Source organism: Mastigoproctus giganteus, chromosome 7 (assembly GCF_048544385.1).
Source record: "Mastigoproctus giganteus isolate SK-2022 chromosome 7, ASM4854438v1, whole genome shotgun sequence".
Taxonomy (NCBI): domain Eukaryota; kingdom Metazoa; phylum Arthropoda; class Arachnida; order Uropygi; family Thelyphonidae; genus Mastigoproctus; species Mastigoproctus giganteus.
In genome coordinates, this window is record NC_143581.1 from 107,655,218 (window position 1) to 107,674,898 (window position 19,681).

At 35.1% G+C, this 19,681-nt stretch overlaps 1 protein-coding gene across 1 annotated transcript in view; it reads left to right on the plus strand.

Annotated features, from left to right (window-relative positions):
* The first annotated feature begins 271 nt into the window (after positions 1 to 271).
* Positions 272 to 19,681, plus strand: part of ATP6AP2 (ATPase H(+)-transporting accessory protein 2) — a 109,765-nt gene continuing 90,355 nt past the window's right edge. The window contains exons 1-3 of the mRNA XM_090377069.1: positions 272 to 464; positions 7,664 to 7,809; positions 15,239 to 15,367. Coding sequence (XP_090233195.1) covers positions 428 to 464; positions 7,664 to 7,809; positions 15,239 to 15,367 — 312 coding nt within the window. The 5' untranslated portion in view covers positions 272 to 427. The remainder of the gene's footprint in view (positions 465 to 7,663; positions 7,810 to 15,238; positions 15,368 to 19,681) is intronic.

A 19,681-nucleotide genomic window follows, 5' to 3' on the forward strand; every position in this document is an offset into this window, starting at 1 on the left:
CTTACACTGTAAATAGCATAGTTATCATCTCTCTCCCTGGATCAACATTTGTCCATACTGTATTTTTATTTTTAAGTTGCATTAAAAAAAAAAAAAAAAAATTTAACCCACTTTCCGTGTAATGAAACAGTGATAGTAGCGGCACCTGGTGAGAGAATGTTGAAATAATTTGATGCCAAAACGATAGAAAACAAAAAAAATCGAGTACTTTTTGAATTAAGCAGATAATTTTATATATATATATAAAATCATTTTTTTCTATGCCGACTGCAAATGTATGATCAGATTACGAAAATATTTGATTGCTCCGTTAAGTGCGGCATATTTCTTGATTATGCATGTGATTCGATTCCGCAGCATGTGACTGTGAACTCTGAATATCTGTGCGCATGAGAGTATTACACGGTTGCTGTTTGTAGGCGTCAACATGGATTGCTTATTGTATAAATTTGGAATTTTTTCATGTAAGCTTATTTTCTCTAATAATCCGAAAAGTTTTCTATGTATTTGTGGTCTTGTTCGGTGTTTTTCGTTATATTTTACACTACTGTTTATAGGGGGCTTGAAACTACAATCAACCCAAATAGGATTGATTATAGTTTATACTATCCGAATTGTAGTACTGTATTCCCGATTTCACATGTATTCCCGAATACGTGTGAAATTGAAAATGTGTCTGGCATACTCATCTGCATATAGACTCTGGATTGAAAGGGCCATTTTTCGGAGACAACCACCAGGATACAGGAGGGAGGGGTTTGGGAAAGGCTTTAAAACAAAGTTAAATAATTAAAATTAACGGTGAGTACCTAAAGAGAAGACAATTTTTGTACTTGTCAAAATACAACAACAACAAATAAAAGAAATCAAGGTGACGGGTATTAAGTTAGTGAGATGAGTCAGTTGTGGGGGGGGATATGTTTCAGTTCGATATCTGAGGTGCTTTCCAATGTTCAGACATAACAAATAAAACTAGGGATTTAATTTGCTAAAATAAAATAAGAGGAATCTAAGTAAAATATTTATATAGTATGAACCAGAGCTGTAATGCTCAATACATATAAATATTTTACAAAGTAAAATATTTATGTATTTGAGAAATGGAAATTAGATAGCCACATTTTGAATCGGCCCAAAGCAGTGGCCATCAAATAAATAGAATTTTTTGTTTTTCTCACAGTAATTGGTGCATTTGCACAGAAAAAAGGCTAAAACAGCATTTGTTAAATACATAGAAATTGTCACTTTTTTGTGCCATGTTTTGCTTGTTTTGTATTGCTCATTTGTATCATGTATTGCTTGTTTATTCCAATCTTTAGCATGAGTAGAGGCATATGATGCAAGAAAGCAAGCTTATGCAGCATCAGCTAAAAAAAAAAAAAACCTTCCACTTCACCCCTCCGTTCGTTCAAAATATTTGTCCAGCTGAGCCTTAAATTTATTTAGGCTATCAACTTCCACAATAAGGGATGGAAGTCTGTTCCACCAACCAACTACCCGCTGGCTAAAGGCAAATTTCCACACATCTATCCTACATCTGTCTTTCCTCAATTTGAATTTATGCCCTCTCAGGTGATTATTCTGAGCGAGAGGCAGTATCCCATCAGCATTGAGCATGCTCAAACCATTCAAGGCTTTGTACACCTCTATCAGATCACCTTGTCGATGCCTAGTCTCCAGACACTGTAATTTGCAAAACTTAAGCCTTTCTTTGTAAGAGCAACCCTTCATTCCGTTCACTAACCTTGTTGCCCTTCTCTGTACTCGTTCCAGCAGCTCTACATCCTTCTTGAAATGAGGACTCCAGACCTGTATACAGTACTCAAGGTGTGGCCTGACCATTGCCTTATACAAGGGAATAATTACCTCCCTATCCCTGCTAGAAAAATTCCTGTATATCATTGATAAGACACCATGAGCTACTCTAGCAGCCCGTCTGCACTGCTCAGAGAACTTCATATCTGCCTGCACAATTACCCCCAGGTCCTTTTCATTCTCTACCACTGTCAGTGTAGTACCACAGAGTTGATACGTTGCTCTGGGGTTGCTGTTTCCCATATGTAGTACTTTACATTTTTTGTCAATGTTAAACTTCATTTGCCACCTCTCAGCCCATCTGCTCAACTTTTCCAGATCCTGTTGCAGCAGCATAGCGTCAGTAGCGTCCTTAACAACCCTGCCAACCTTTGTATCGTCTGCAAACTTGGTCATTAAGCTTGATATACCATCATCAATATTATTTATAAATATAGAAAACAACAATGGACCCAACACTGAACCCTGAGGGACTCCACTAATAACATTAGTCAATGATGAGCAGTGTCCATTAATTACCACTCTCTGTCTTCTGCCACTCAACCATCCCTTTATTCATAGCAACAATTTGCCACCAATGCCACACTGCTCCAATTTGTGCAGCAGTCTTCCATGTGCAACAGTATCAAAAGCCTTTCTAAGATCCAAATATATAATATCAAAGTTATTCCCTGTATCCAATTCTTTTGTGACTACATCATAGAATCCAATCAAATTGGTCAGGCAAGACCTTCCCTTAACAAAACCATGCTGTGTCTGAGCTATAACTGAATTCTTGTCAAGATGATCCTGCAGTGCTTCTTTAACCAGTGCTTCCATTAATTTTCCTGGAACAGAAGTTAAAATCACAGGTCTATAATTACTTGTGTCAGCCTTTGATCCTCCTTTGTGAATTGGGGTTACATTTGCACATCTCCAGTCTGTGGGTACCTCCCCTGAGTCCACGGAAGCTCTCATAATTATGGCTAACGGATTGCTTACTTCCTTTGCTGCCTCCTTTAATATAACTGGATAGATCCCATCCACCCCAGGTGCCTTTCTTGTATTTATCTTCAACAATTTCTCCTCCACTTTACTCAATTATTACAAGATCGTCTAGCTCACTGCCAGTGTTTATTTCATCTATGGCATTCCCCTTTATTCTAGAAAGTCACAACGATAAAAGAACAAATGCTTGCAAATTGAATCTGCTAAGCTAATCCATCTTCTGGTGTGTATTAAGGAGAAGTACCATTTTCCATTCTTAATTAATATTTACTTTAGCCAATATTTTAATGTGAAATTTAATAGTTGAAGTGAAAGTTATATTATAGGTTAAGATATGAAATCTTGAGATTAAAGCTGAAAATTAATATTTATTTTAACCTTGAGCCTGTCATGTGCAGTCAATGAGACCTCAGGCAATATTTTAGCAATTTGTGCTCATCATCTACTCCATCCACACATCTGAAACTCCTAATAGCTATTTTTGAAAATGTCTTTAATTTCTCCATTGCAAATTCAAGAAATCCTCATTAATTATTTTGCAATTAGGAAAAATTCAGGAATTAAGTTAAACCTAATTATAAGCACACATAATAGTTATTATTAGCTATATAGTGCAAGGAAGCCTGAATGCTGCAGAATGCTGCAGCATTCAGGATGCTGCACCAGCATCCTGAATGGTGCAGCATCCTGCACCAGCATTTAGAATGCTGCACCAGCCAAAAAAAAAAAAAAAAATTCCCAAGTTATCCTGTGAGAGAGTGTGAGTGTCAAAAGGGAATCACCAAGAAAGAGACGAATGATGATATCCAGCTCAGGACCCTGGGTGTGCCAAGCCCATACTCACCAGATGGGAATCACCAAGTCCCTGGGGTTTAATTTGAATGGCATATGTTATGTTCAATTATTGACAGCAAGCTGGCTTTACTAATGTACCCTTTCCTCCAATCAGTAATGCCCTGTGACATTGAAATGTTGTCTGTAATAAAACTCTTGAATTATTTATTTATTGTTAAAATGTGTGCTTCAGATTTCATGCAGCAGGTACTCCTGTTATTCTGGCATCCAGTTTGAAACATGTGGATTTGCATTTTGCTTACCAACAAGTCTGATGGAAGTTTTAATTTCAAAAACTAATTAAAAATATATTAATATAAAAAATGGATTTTTCACAGTTCATAAAAGACTGAAAATAAAGGTGGTGTCAAGAAGTGAACAAACAACTTTCAATTATTTTTTTTGCTGATTTTTCAAATGACATATATGGGAAGAACAGTCCTTCGCACTACTGGTGAGAGGTTAATATTAAAGCCAAAATTAAATTTTATTATCCTACCAGGACTGGTAGCTTCCTAAAGCATAATGATTGAAGTTGCCAGTCATAAATAATCTATCTACATTTTTATAACTGCAGACCTGATGCAAATCAGTGGATATTGTCAGTGGAAGTAAAATATTTTAAGTTCTACTAAATTTTAAGTTTCAGACAGGTTCTTTGTTTCAGTACATTGAGGCAACAGCTCCTGTTTCAGCTTAAAGAAACATTGGTGTGTCAATGATGACAAATTAGACCTTTATATTGTTTACATACTACCATCATATTTTGTGTGAAATATGTTTTTGGAATAATTATTGATAAATTTTGATAATTTGGTGATGCATGTATGATTGTTTTGCAACTAAGACATCTTAATATTTCATTTGACCTTACACACACACACACAGTGGATACTGCTTAGTGTGATCACTTCAGGACACAACTTAATTAAAAGAAATAACTGATGAAGCAAGAATACAGCCGTTCATTTTTTATTGATGCAGAGTGGTAATGAGTCTTTAAAAAGGTGGAAGTGGACAGAAAGAAATGTTAAAACTAAGTAATTTAAAATAATTTGACTGTCCATTTCTTTGAGAATATGGTCAATAAAAGTGAAACTGCCAATGTTTCTGAAACCAACACAAACTATTAAAAACAAAATATTAAACTCAGGAATTAGAAAAGGATTAATGCTCTATTTTAAAGTAGAGCAAAAAATTCATAACATAAAACTGAAATGCTGATTACAGTGACCCCCCCCCCCCGTTTATTTGTATACATCTGATAGACTTCATAAAAGTAATAACATGAAATGAATGATAACAATAAGCAGCTTACTGTGTGTGTGTGTGTGTGTGTGTGTGCGCGCGCGCGCACACACGCATGTGCGAGAGAGATGTTGTTACTGTAAATCCTCGATTTTGCAGAATAATAGTGAGAAAGAGGAATGTCCATTAAATTAAAAGGTTTTTTAGACCCTACCCACATTATTAAATTTAAACAGGTATTTTTATGTATTGGAAATGCTGTAAAAGTTGTTGGTTGCAAATAGTTGGTTCAAGAAAATTTATTGTGACTGTATGGCAGTACTCTTGTACCAGTAAAATTGATGGTTTACTGTATTTGCTTTGAAATTATAAATCAAAAATAGTTTTCTATTGGACATGATCTCTTTCCCCCCCAAATCTGGTTGCCCTTGCAAATAGTAGTGTATACAATTAGCAGTCAGTCTCTTAGTTACACTAAACTAATAGCAAGTTGTACCTTCTTTACCCTCAGAACAACTTCAAGTCCTTGGGGCATAGACTCCATAAAGTACCAAAAGCAGTCTACAAGGGATGCTGGCTCATGCAGACTCTGTTGTAATCTGCATTTAACTTAAATCTTAAATTAGACAGGGACATACTGTGGTGAAACTGTAAATCCTGGGTCACCCATACCAGATTGCTAAATGGTTCCTCACATAATCTTTAATAAATATCAGTCAGGCCCCATGACTCCTTGACCACAAGGAATCAGTGTTCTAGTTCCCTTTTCTTTATTGATCATCATCTGATTTAAGCAGCAGCTAATTGCCTTTAGTGAGGCTATTGTAAAGCTCATTGTACCATTTGAAGCTATACCATTTTTAGTTTTTATTAAAAAAACTAGAATACCCATGGTGAATATTTCCGCAAAACTGTTTCAGAGAAGTAAGATTAATATCGAAGTAATAACAAAAACCTTTCCTGTGGCTTCCTTTGCTGCCAACAAAGGAAAAAATTATAAAATTGTATTTTCATGTATGACAATATTGTGCTTTAAAAAAATTACAATTATTGTACCCAAAATTATCTAGACCTGGACAGTGGAATATAAAGTTATCCATGAACAAAAATGCCAACTCTCAGCATCAGGCTCAGGATTTCAACTTTGTTGAAAGTCTGACCTGAGATTTGTTGATTATGATGACAAAAGCTAAGACATTGTCTTTTCTTCAGAGTAAATGGGCAGTTAGTTTCATTGGGAATAAAATCAATTCTCAGGATTTGAAAATCAGTTGGAAACTTTTTTTGGAATTATTTTTTTTTCTCAATTTTACTTTTAAATAAAACAGATTCTGTGTACACCATGCCTTTAATGTGATGCCATGGGTAAAAGTCAACAGGTTTCAGATCTACTTATTGGACAGGCCAAAGGAAAATTTTCACCATAAATCATCCAACATCCTAGCTTGTAGTCATTTGTGAGTATTATGTCAATTAAATGAAGTGTATGGATGTGTTGTCATGCAGTCATTGCTGCCGAAGTATTCTGGTAATATGTGAACCAACAAATTTGTTCCCGTGCCATTCCAGCCCGAGTGTTGATGAAGAAATGTTTCTGATAGATTCAGATGTTCAAATTCAACATCAGCAAATATCTTCTTTCATCTTCCCAACCTCCAGCCCATGCACTGTACTAAGTACTGTAGGTTCTAATACCTCTTGTGCTTGGGGTTTTCATAAAAAAAAAAAAAAATGCAAAAGGAACCATGTTGAAAGCTTGTTTAGTCTTTGAGTTATTCATGTTCAAATAGATTTTTGGATGGAGGGATATAAACAAATTATTATATTGAATGGAATTTAACAATTTAAAAAAATAGTTTTTAAAACATTCAAATGCTACATAACATTTTAGAAAGTATTATTTACTTTCATTTTCCAATATTTTTAAAACTTGTTTCAAATTTGGCACATTGTGAATCTCATGAAATTGGAATCTTGTTAACTACTATCTTTTTGAAGAGGCATTTCTGACTCTTACTGCACTTGCTAATGCTCCTGTATGTTCTTCTCATTCTCTTTTCACCTTGCACGAAGAAGCTTTATGGTTTTTAAAGCTTTTATAGATGTTTGCGTCCAGTTCCTTTTTTTACTATCAACAGAACCAGTATTCTTGAGTTTGGAAAGAAATCTACTCACTGTCGACTGATTACAAGGCATTCTATAAGCAATATGATGGGAAGAACATCCTTTATGTAAAGCGACAATAGCACTCTTTCTTCGTGGTGTCAACTGCACCTTCTTGCCATCCTGACACAGTCAAGGAATGACTGCAACTCTTGCAGAGCATGCGTATATAGCTGAAAGTAACAGCTGATCCAATATTATGGCATCACCTACGTGTGTCAATCTTATCTGATGCAATCTGTAAGAAATATTGCACTTTCTATAATTTAAACAAATTCTTGTGACTTTGTTTATACAAGGGAAGTGTTAATGTTAGTTATATCTGAAACTATCCTTATAGTCAAAGAAAGATAAAAAGAAAAAAAATTCCATGTTATTATTAATGAGGTTCTTGTAATTTTAAATTGATTTTGTAGAATAATCAGTGTTCATTTATTTAAAACAAAGTATTTATAAATTTGTTCATTCAGTTCTTTGCATATTTCTTTTATCAAGAAATTTTGTTAACTGAATTATTTAAAGCACTTCATAAGAATTAGTTCTAATTTTAATTTATCCATAAAAAAAAAAAGCATTGCTGAATAATATAAAACTAAACTACCATAACTATTTCTAGTGTTGATAACATTCTCAGCTGCTGCAGAAGAAGCAGTTACTGTTGTGCGTTCTTCACCAGCAATAAAACTTACATCAAATGATCCAATTCACTCATCTGATATTGGGAACATATTTTCAAACATTTTTGGATATACTCTGTTGGAGGTATTTATATTTTTCAGTAGTATAATCTCTTCATTTAAATTATATAAAACAGTTTTGTAAGTTGTAGTGATTATTACATTCTAATCTAAAATTATTCACTATTTGTATCACTGTTAGGTATAATAATAATATGAAAAAATAAATGTGCTCTACTGTTACTTAAAGACAACCAACCAGAAATTCATTCTAAATAACCAAACTGGTTATACAATCAGGGTTGTATGTAGCTGAATTACTTTGACATACAGGATGATTCAGAATTATGTATGTAGCTAAATATCTTCGATATATAGGATGATTCAGAATTATGTCATATATTCTGACTTATTTCTGACAACAAAAGGAAAATAAAACATTTTAGGAGAATTCTTAAACTCCTAAAATATCACCATTTCATGACTCCTAAAATACCAAAAAATCAATGTTTCCTGATACCTTTTCTAGAATCAGAGAAATTCAAAAAATAAAATTTATTAAAACAGGAAATGCTTGTTGATTTATAAGGTACCATTTTGCACATTTAGTTTGCAGGACAGTGGTGCAGGTTTCAAGAAAAGCACATATTATGTGAAAATGGCATTACTGTGTTGAATGTGACTGCTGCCTGCAGTAACACATTCATTGTAAGTCATACAAGCAAAGCTAATACAAATACTGGAATGTCTGGCATTGGTGGTATCTTGAAAATGCTGCTAAAGTTAATTAAATATAAATTTTCTGTTCATACTCCAGGATGACTACATGTAAAGTCAGAGGAGTTGACATAGTAGAAAGAAAACAAGAACATTGCCATTTTAGCAGTTATGTAGGTTTGAACCACAGTCACTCAAGTGCATATACTTTATGTACCATTTTACTTGACATTTTGGCTGTGGTGGTCATTATTTCTGTGGCACCTCCGTAGCCAGGTGGGCAGGAGCAGCCGTGCGTAGCACACGCTTCTTGATCAGACCAGGGTTCGAGCCTGTGACCACCAAATACGGAGGATGCGGAAAGGTCAGGAAATGACCACCGCATATCCCCGGAGCAATATGGCCTTAGTTGCTAATGCTCGTAAAAACCAAATAACAACAACAACATTATTTCTGTGTATGCCATGCCTTTGATGTGATGCCATGGGTAAAAGTCAACAGGTTTCAGATCTACTAATTGGACAGGCCACAGGAGCATTTTCACCACAAATCATCATTCAACATTCTAGCTTGTAGTTGTTTGTGGAGTATTGTGCCAATTAGATGAAGTGTGTGTGGATGTGCTGCCATGCAATCATTGCTGCTGAAGTATTCTGGTAATATGTGAACCAACAAATTTGTTCCTCTGCCATTCTAGCCTGGGTGCTGAGAAGAAACAGTTATCTGATAAATCAATATGTGGGCAAAGCGTAATGCATGTGGTATGTGGGTTATGCCTTGTTCACATGTGTTAGTTGCCAACATGTTCTTGTAAAGTAGGTCTCATTGTTTAGTGGTTCACTGAATCTCAATAAGGAACATGTAGTCCTCTGCACATTTCTTTAATGGCCATGTAGAATAGTCTGGTTGTGGAGTAAAATGCAAGTGCATGGATTTTTTGAATGTGATAGGACTGCATCTCATGTTCCCTTCAAGTTCTTCACATGAAAAATTGCGATGTTCCACATGCACTGACATAGATTTTTATACTTCAGTAAATGAAAAACCCTGATGGATCACTACACCAATCAAGAGAAGATAAAACTGGTGTTATATTTACTAGCAGTAATTTTATTTTAGAATTTATCATGTTTAGTGATGAAGTACACATCCTTTGTTTCAACTCCACTTGGCTATCCTTTTGTATCTCTACTTTGTTCTATAGCTGAGCAAATATATGTGCTCATGGGGGGGTGCTCTGGTACCCTGAAAGAGGGGTGTTTTTATTTTGATCTGCCATTTTGAAACAAGACTGCCTCCATATAAACCAAATTTACTGTACATGTGAGGATTTACAGATTCAACAGCAGGGATGATAATTTTTAATAGGAATGCCATAATAACTATAAAGTCAGTAAAATATTTTCAGTCATGCCTTACCAGTGGGGGAAGAAAGGGTCCAGCCAAAGAAATTTTCTGAAAATAATGGCAGAAAATGTGCTCATTGAACCAATTGAAGGATAAATAAATATTATTTAAAATTATAACATCAATTTAAAAAAAAAATTTTTTTTTCTCTAGAAGGTAACACACCAGAAAGGTTTTATGAGTTGGAATGGAAGAAAGCCTTGACTTGGTTTCTCTTTGCAGTACCACATTCCCAGTACATATGATGGGAAGAACTGGGGGGGGGGATGCTCTGGTACCCTGAAAGAGGTGTTTTTATTTTGATCTGCCATCTTGAAACAAGATTGCCTATATTATTCCTATACCTATATTATTCCAGTAACAAGCTGAAATCAGCTGGATGAAACATTTCCTGTTAAATGGATAAATTTTAACTGGAAGAATGATGTCCCCCCACTCTTCTTCCTCCTAGTTCTGATCTCATTCCCCTAGACTCTTCCTTTTGGATACCATAACCCGTGGTTTATGGCCAAGCAATGTACAAGACTAAGCAATATTGAAGAGTTGAAAACATTTGGAATTTGTATTCCCAAGATCAATCTTTTTGTCTAAAGAAACATTAAAATGTGAAAGGAATGCTAAGAATTCATTTTTGTGTAGCTGTAATGACATGCAATTTGCTACTATCTGTGCTAAGTTTTTTCTAATCAATTCATATGACCAATAATGGGTTAAATTTGGTGGGGCTCCAAAGTGTAGCAAAGGATGTGAGCAGGATACATAAGTGCCATTTTTTTAAAAAAATTTCTGGGAAAAATTTTTTAAAAGTTTTTTTGAATTCTACTTGGACAATACCAGTATTTCATTTTTCAATATTATTAAAAGCCTGTATTGCATGCCTCTATCTTTACACACTGTAGAAGAAAACATAATAATAGTACCCCTCACAGCCCAAATAATTGTGGCACGAATAATCAAACATCAGATAAACACATAAGATAAATTTGAGTGACAATTTCTACTTATGCAAACTATTGTATTACATTACATATTGTATTACATAATTACAGATGGTGTTATATACACAGTATGTAACATTTTCACTCAAGTCCTGTAGTTTCTTCACCAATGAAGTGGTAAGTTACCATCACCAAAAGGGCATGATATAATGGTGTTGAAAAGATTAGCTTCATGGTTGAGTTCATTGAGGATCCTTTTTCGATACCTTGGCTCTTTGAAGAATCTCACAAAATCAGTCAGTTGTTGTACCAGGCTATGCATTTGAGTCTGGATAAACCTATCTGTGAATGTGCAGTCTGTGTTATTATGACACAGGGACAGAGTAACCCTTACTCCATAGATAGGGATTTTCCACTGGCAGAAGTCCCACACCTGAGCAACTTCAGTCATACCAAAAAAGAAGTGTTACAGTAGCTGTTAGCCTGATGTCTCTTATTCTTGTTGGTGACCTGGAAATGCTGATTACAGTTGAGATTGGTGGTGCTGTGGCTTTCTCAGACCGTTTTTTGAATGCAGTTCATCTCAGCAGCCAGAATTCTTGTGCAAACAGGTGCTTCAGAGTAGTAGGGGTGGCAGATACACACAACTCCATCCCACAAAGAATGGAGGAATAAATGGGGTGTTAATATAGCACTGTGTTATGCAAAGGGTATGAACATGTAACAAATGCTGCTTTGCATTCTAGATGTGATGAGATCATGGTGATTATTGAATGAGTTTTTGGTCAAAAACAAAATTGGTATGCTGTTTGGCTAGGGATATGGGGATACTATCCATAGATTGATAGATCTCAGTTTGGCATAGTCTCAGGGAGAACTACTGTAGCAGAGTTAGTTGGATTTATCTTCATTCAGTGTATTTTGACTGGCTGAGCTTATGGTTAATTAGCTGGGTTATAATTTGGGGATCATTATGTGCATGGTTGTCAGTAGCTTGATATCATCAGCATAGCTTACAAAGTTTGACTTTCGTTTAAGAAATGGTAGCAACATGAGCAGTAAACTGTAATCCAGACAGCACACTACCCAAAGGGAATCCTGCTGTTATCAGCTGGATAATCTTTTTTGGCCAAATTGCAGGTGTAGCACTCTTATTGTTAATAGGAATATTAAGGATTTTATTATGTCACCCTGAAATGAGGTGGAGTGGCCTTTTTTGATGTTGGTGTAACCAAAGGCAGCACTCTTAGGTTATGGCTAGTTCAGCATTTTCCTCAAGCAGAAAAGATGGTAATAGTTGCAGACAGTAGATTAGTGATTGTAGGTAGATTATTTGTTGCATAATGTATCTGTGGTGGAGAGTAGAGAGGTATGTGGGTTGTGAGAGTTGGAAAAAAGTTTTTTTTTTTTTTTTTTTTTTTTAATACTTTTAGAAGGGTAGAGGCAGTTGCTATTGGCCATAGCTGCTCAACACATGGGAAACTGAGCCTTAGGGACAGATCTGACAGTATATTCTCTCCAAATAACAGGAAATATGCTTTGGTTGAGGGTAGCAAGATAGATACTGACAAGGAGATCTGTAATGTATGGACTTAGATCCGTCACCACGAAATGAGGGACACCATGGAGTTGATGGCAGTGATGACTATCTGCCTAGTCAAATGTGAAAATCCTGATCTTCATACAGAGGAAGGAAGGAGTGTTTTGCAGATGTATTAAATATTTATATGTAGTCGATCCATTCGGATGGATCAACATCATTCTGTGAATTTTTGGGTTGGTGCTTTCCTTTGGCAACGTTACATGCATGTATTGTTTATTGCATCTGATCCTTTTTCTATTAAAAATGGCACATGCTATCTTGTATGAGGTGTTTTTTTTTTTTTGCACACTTTGTGCCTGTTGGTCTTTTTCTTAATGTGTTGATAGCTGAGGTGTCCACAATGCTTTAGATGTACTGGTTATGGTGATTATTTTTGTAGCAGTATAGGAGCTAATAAGGTTAAGCTGTCTTATCATGAGGGTTGTTGCAAGATCAGGAGGCATTTCTCAAGGGTCTACTAGGGAAAGATAGTTCTAACATACTTGCATTTCTGTTGGTCTAACAACTTGAGGTTGATAATTGTCCTGCATGTTGCTTACTGTATTTTATATCAGTTAGGAACCAGGATTAGAATATTAGGTAATTGGTTAATGGTCTGACTGGAAACTAAGTAATTAGGAATTGGCAATGGAGAGGGCTGCTGATGAAACAAGGGATCAAGGCAGTGAGGGTCTTTAGTGTGGTCCTGATTTGAGAGGGTTAAGATCATTACCATAGATCAGGTAATGGTCCTGCTAGGTTTTCTGCACTGAGTGAGGAAGGTTGAAATACCTATGAACAGCATGTGATGCATTCAGATGAAGCTCTTTAACGATCAAACTAATACACTCTTGAATGTTATTGGTATCAGGAATTGTCGGGGTGGGGATGTAGACAGAAAAATCAATATGCTTTATTTTGCATTTTATTGTTACTCTTAATTTGATTGTACTATCGTCTTGTGACTCTTTTTGGCTTTAAAAAAGATTGCTACCCCTTCCTCTTCTCTTGCTCTCTTTCCTCCCTGATCTTGATGCATAAGCTGCTTTGAAACCAGCCACTTTTGTGATATCTATTGCATCTTCATACTGGTTGAGCCAGGTTTCAGTGCAAGTGCAAGGATTTCAATTTGGCCAGTGAGAAGAATCATTTCTAGAGAATCCAGTTATTGTGCATGTTCCTAACATTTTGGAACATTAGTTTGATTTCTTAACATCTTTCAGGTATCACTCTAATTGCTGTTCTGTTGTATTTGTCAGGATGGATTTGGTGATTGGATCAACAGACCCTACCTGCAAATTGCCCATTTGCAGGTAGGGTCTGTTGAACTTTGTTTTCTGTAGTAGCAGAATTTTTCCATTTTGATAAGAGGGTACTTTTATAGATTGGGCTTATCAGTTTGCCTTTTGGCCATGCAGAAAGTTTACACTTTTCACAGCCGTCAGGTAGGCATTGAATATGGAAAGAGTTGTGTGTTTCACTTTTTGCTGGCAGTTAAATTATATATGCATGAGTGTTATGATCTTTCTTCAGTGTAGCAACAATGTCTTATGACATAGTTTGGCACATCATCAAGGAGATATAGATCCCTTTGTTTATTTTGTTGGCAAGTAAGGTGCAATGGCCTCCAGGCTAGAAGTGTTTGATGAGCCATAAATTTGCTTTGAGTGAGGTTTCATCTTTGTTGAGGCTGTCATAGCATTTACATTGGGCCTTTGATTATGATTAGGTATTGTAGGCACAGAAGTTGCGAACATTAGGATGAGGTTAGGGTGGAAAAGTGAGTTGGGGTGGATGAGTAGGATTATTCAGATGAGAAGAGTTGAGCTAGTAGGATGCTGGTGTGGAGATTTGGCACAAGCCTCTTGTTCTGGCATTGTAATGACATTCCAATATTTTTAAATTGGTCACTTTCAGAGTGTTGATCATTATATGCACAAATAGCAGTGACTAGCAAGTGAGTTGGGGGGGGGGGATTAAGAGACTGGAATTTACTTGAGATAGTATCTTGCTGATTGGCCTGTGTTCTACCAGTTGATATGTTGGTATAGTATTCAACTGCACTGTCACAATAGTTAGTCAGGGGGAATCATAGTATGTATAGTTCAGTTTGGTATTGTTTGTTAATAAGATTTTTTTCCAAACATGAAACCTGATCTAGAGTTAGATTAAACTGAATATTTGTAATATTTATCAAACAATGTTTATACTTCTTCAAAAACTATACAGAAAAGGTTTAACTTGCATTAACAGTAAAAGCCACACAATCACAAAAGTAAGCATCGATATTTCATTATGATCAATGTAGGCATCAATGTTTTTTTATGACTGGCTTGCCTCAGCCTTTTTAAAATGGGACAAACTGTGGAAAACATTCTGAATCACTGAAAGTGGATGTTTTCTGTAATTCCTCTAAGAAGGTTAAAATAGATAATTTGAACTATTATAGTTGACACTTTTCTGACCTGGACTTCACTGTTTACCTTGTAAGTCAAATCTTTTTATACAGTTTTGAAGAATAAACATTACTTTTGTAAATTTTATACTATATTTAGTGTTAAGTTTAAACAAACTCTATTAGTTAGAATGTGGTGTTCTTTAACTCATAAATAAGAAGTCATCATGAATATTATTCCCTTGCCCTAAGAATTTTTTTGCAGTGTTGGTCAATTTTTTCTTATACCTTGAATAATTTTTAAGAAATAATAATTTTATTGATTTAAAGATTGAAGTCACGTAAATCAACATAAGTATCCTAAATGCTCTGCTTGCCCTATTAGTCATAATTTATATAGTTACAAATAGAGCTTACTTTTATCATGACTTACAAGCTGAAAATTTATTGAACTTAAAATGATTTGTATTTATAGTCAGTAAAATGGGATAGTTTGGCACCAGTTAATCCATTAAAGAGGCCAGAAGCAAATTTTGTTCTTCAAATTCTTACTTCAGAAAATACAGAGCTAAATCTAAATGGAAACCACTTCCTTTTGGAAAATGTAAGTATTGCTTCAATCATTATTCTTTCTTCCGTTGATCTTATTTTTAGACTTAGTGTCAGAAAAATTGCCACCAGCCTTTTTTAAGTTGGTTGTAGTGGAACTGTGTGCATTTGTATATCAGTACAATTTAATGAAATATGCAAACAATCAAACAGGCTATAAGTTAAGTTCTGTAGGACACTGGCTAAAACTGAATTTTAGTATGAAAGCAAAATATTGAAAAGAGGAAATATGTAGCTAGATAGATAACTGTGGAATGTGGGGAGGGTAATAGACTAAGGTTATTTTTTTGCTTGGCTTTCCTACAAATGGTATTTTCCAGGATTCCTTTTACAATATTTATATTGCAGCAGCATTCAAGTGAATCAATATTAAAATACGTGAAAATAAAGACAGTAGAAATTGAGCTCCTTGTGGTATTTCTGTGACAATTGGATAAACTTTTACAAAATCAACAGTTAAATGATTTTATAACTGAAAAAAAATCAGAAAGAAATTGTTAACACTAAAAACGAATAAGGCACCCGGGGCTGATGGAATATATTCAATAATTCTAAAAAAAAGCAGATATCAATTAGCACTGTATTTCGAAAATGGTACTGTCTGGGTTGTGGTACTTAAGTGAGAATAAGCAAAGTATACTATCCAGTGGGGGCATGTTGCTTATACAAAGCGCAAGAGTAGGCAACTTTGTTGTGTAGGATTGCATTGATATAAGACATAGTAAGAATATATTTTCATTGCAATTTTTTTTTTTTTTTTTGTTGGATGCAAAAAATTATTTTGATGTCATAGCCCTACATTTCAGCAATGTTGCTCCATAAAAATGGAGCAAGCAGCATTTAGAGGAAAGTTACTGTTATGAAGGGATGGTTGAGTGGCAGGAAACACTGGTTGTTAATGGCCACTGCTTTTTGTGGACTAATGTTATTACTGGAGTCTCTCAGGATTTGGTGCTGACCATTTACTGCTTTTAATATTTATTAATGACATTGATGCAGACATTTCAACTTTAATTTCTAAATTTTCTGATAATGCAAAGTGGGTTCAATGGTTAATGACAGTAATCAAGGTATGCTTCAACAAGACTTGGATGAAGGCTTAATGGTTTAAATGGAAAAATTGTGGTTTAGCATTGATAAATGCAAGGCACTGTATTTGAGTAGCAGTAATATGAGAATAACATACAATGTGGGCAGGACCAAATTCAAGATAGTTGAGAATGAAAAAGACCTAGGGGTAGTTGTGCAGTTTAACATGATGTTCTCAGAGCATTGTAGATAGGCTGCTAGGCGAGCTCATGGGGTTTTTCAAAGATACATAGGAATCTTGCTATCAGGGACAAAGAGGTAATTATCCCATTATATAAAGCAGTGGTTAGGATGCACAGGTTTGGAAGCCTTATTTTGCTAATGGTTTGAAACAGATGCAGAGAATAGCAACACTTGCAAGGAGACTTGGTTAAAGTTTGACTTTAAACAAGTTGAGTAAACTAAATGTTGATGTACAGGAGTCCTTGGTTGGGGAACTGACAAATGCATGAAGAAGCTTGAAATATAAATTATTCCAAGTCATGCTTGGCATTTTAACAATTCCTCATGGCAGTGCTCAGTATAAGAGAACATTCAGCCAGATTAGAAAGAATTGTAACTTAATGTATGCATTTCATTACATTTCAGGTTTGTTAGCAAATAGTAATAATTCATAATTTGTCTAATTTTTGCCATATGTATGGTGTCTTTGCTATGTTCTGTCTTTTCTGTCATCTCCTGCATTATTCGCACGTGTGCGTAGTAAATAGGGCTGGTTTAATAGGCTTAAATAGGTTTTTGCTAGAAGTGTTTCAGTGATGTCAACCCTGAGTAAAATGTCCAAGTTGTGAAATGTGGTAGTTTTGACTAATGGTTCTGCAACCTGGAACATATGGTTTGAGCTTGTATGGCTGAAAATTAGGACAGCTTTTTTAGGACTGTGAAAATCAGTAGCCATATCAGTTGTCTTTTATTTAACACTCTGGATAATTTTTTAATTTTGCTATGTGTCTGATGTTGCCTAACTCCTTATCTACAGTGGCAGACAAAAACTGCATCACTTGTGAATTTTGAAAATAATGTGTTTTGTGCTGCATTGTGGGTTTCAGAAATGTTCAAAATGCATTTGTTTGTTGGGATATATATCTCTGAATGAAATCCAATAAAAAAGACTATCTGATATACCTAATTGCCATAAATATCTTCCCAAAGGGTAAAATGCATAATTAATGAAATGGCAATCATGACAACCAAACATATATACATGTACAAACTGAAATGACAAATTAACATAATAGCATTATGTACTGTAAATCAGCAAAATAAGTGCTCAATATTTTGTCGTTCCTCCTCGAGCTGTAATTACAGCTTTGCAACGATCTGGCATAGAGTTAATCAACTTATGGATATACGGTGCCCAATATCATGGTACCACACCCTTAAAATGCTCTCCTGCAGCTGAATCTTACTTGTTGGCTTCTTCTGAGCAATTTTATACAACATTATGTACCAGCAATTTTCAATAGGGTTCAAATCTGAGTTGTTGCCGGGCCAGTCCAACACTGTAATTCCTGCATTTCTGAGGTATGATTGCACCTTAAGGGCAAAAAATGAGAGAAAACATTGGTGTAAGTATGTTTTAAGCCTTGTTAGACAAGAAGACAAAATCATTCTCTTTTTGCTCTTTTTTTGCAGTAATTCACTCTGCATCACTCTTTTTGAAGAAATCTTTATTGGCAACTTAGAATCTTAGACTAACAAATAAGACTATCTAATCTTGATTAGGTATGTAAACGTTTGGTTTGATACTGTTGGTATGGAACCATGGGAAAGACAGCCTCATGGAGTTATTTAAGAACATAAACAGTTTCCATGGAAAAATTTCCTTCATAATGGAAACAGAAGAGAATCAACAGCTACCATTCCTTGATATCACACTAGCCAAAACTCCCAATGACATCTCAAACTATAAACCTTTTCCTGTGTCTATGGGTTTCCTACCCATAGATACAGGAAAGATATTTCATTTTAAATCATCCCTACTTTTGCATCCAAAATTTGAGTCATAAAGTCTTATATCTAAAATTGCTTAGATTTGCGACCGGCAACATCAGACACACACACAGCCAAATTAACTATCCACAACGTGTTTACAGAAAATTCATAATTGATACCATTACTGATTTCCACATTGCTAAAAGCTGTCCTAGTCATCAGCCATATAAGCTTATCATACCATATGTTCTGGGTTGCAGCACTGTTATAGCCAAATCTGCCAACTCTCACAACATACAGGCATTTTACTCCAGGTCAGTTGTCATTGAAACAACCTCACAAAAATAAACCAACCTTCATATGGTCCCAGAGGCCTTATATATTACCTGCATTAAGTTATTTCTACAGGAGATTATAGAAAAGAATAGAAGAACATAGAAAAGATACCATATACGGTTGAATTTACAAATCAGTAACAGAAGTCCTTGTCCTTGCATGCAGAAGTACTTGGGAATGTCACAACCCATTAGTCCTACCCAGTGCTGTAGTCGTAAAATTAGCAGAAGATATACTCTGTAAATGTTATGTATGCATAGAGTATACTGTGCTTATTAATCGGATTCTAGTGTGTGTACACACACACAGTCACACACACAGCATATTTACTTACTTGTATATATGACATATATATTAAAAATAAAACTAAGTATTGCCTAAGAATCAAATTCTAATAAATTTATTTTTTTTAATTTTCAGTAAATATTTTAATTTTTTTTTTCCAAGTCTTTTTCAAAAACCAGAAGGTATACCCTATTCACTTTAAAAAAAAAAAAAAAATCCAGAGGGTATATGGCATATATCCGTGTATGCCCTCCACTACAGCCCTGGATATTCAAAGAAGCTTTCTTTATCCATTGTTTTAGGGTACCATCAACATAAAGCATGGAGCCCATTTCAACCAGTCATAATTCAAAAAAGAAATTGTGGAGGCAGCCAAGAAAAGACTACAGCTCCATAACATATCTCCTTTTACTTAATGTTTAGATTACCTTATTTGGTTAGTCTCTCCTGTTCCATAATCCAGATGATATGGTATTGCCTCATAGATACTCTTTACCACTAGTCTAATGTTGTATCATTAACATCATCGTCTACTTTAAGGAATAAAAGATTAAGAATAGAATACAAAGAATTCTGTTTATGAAGAAAAAGATGTTGTTTTGTTGGATTCTCATTCTTAGTTTCATGATTTCCTGGAATATTTTTTACAAACTGTCTAATCCCA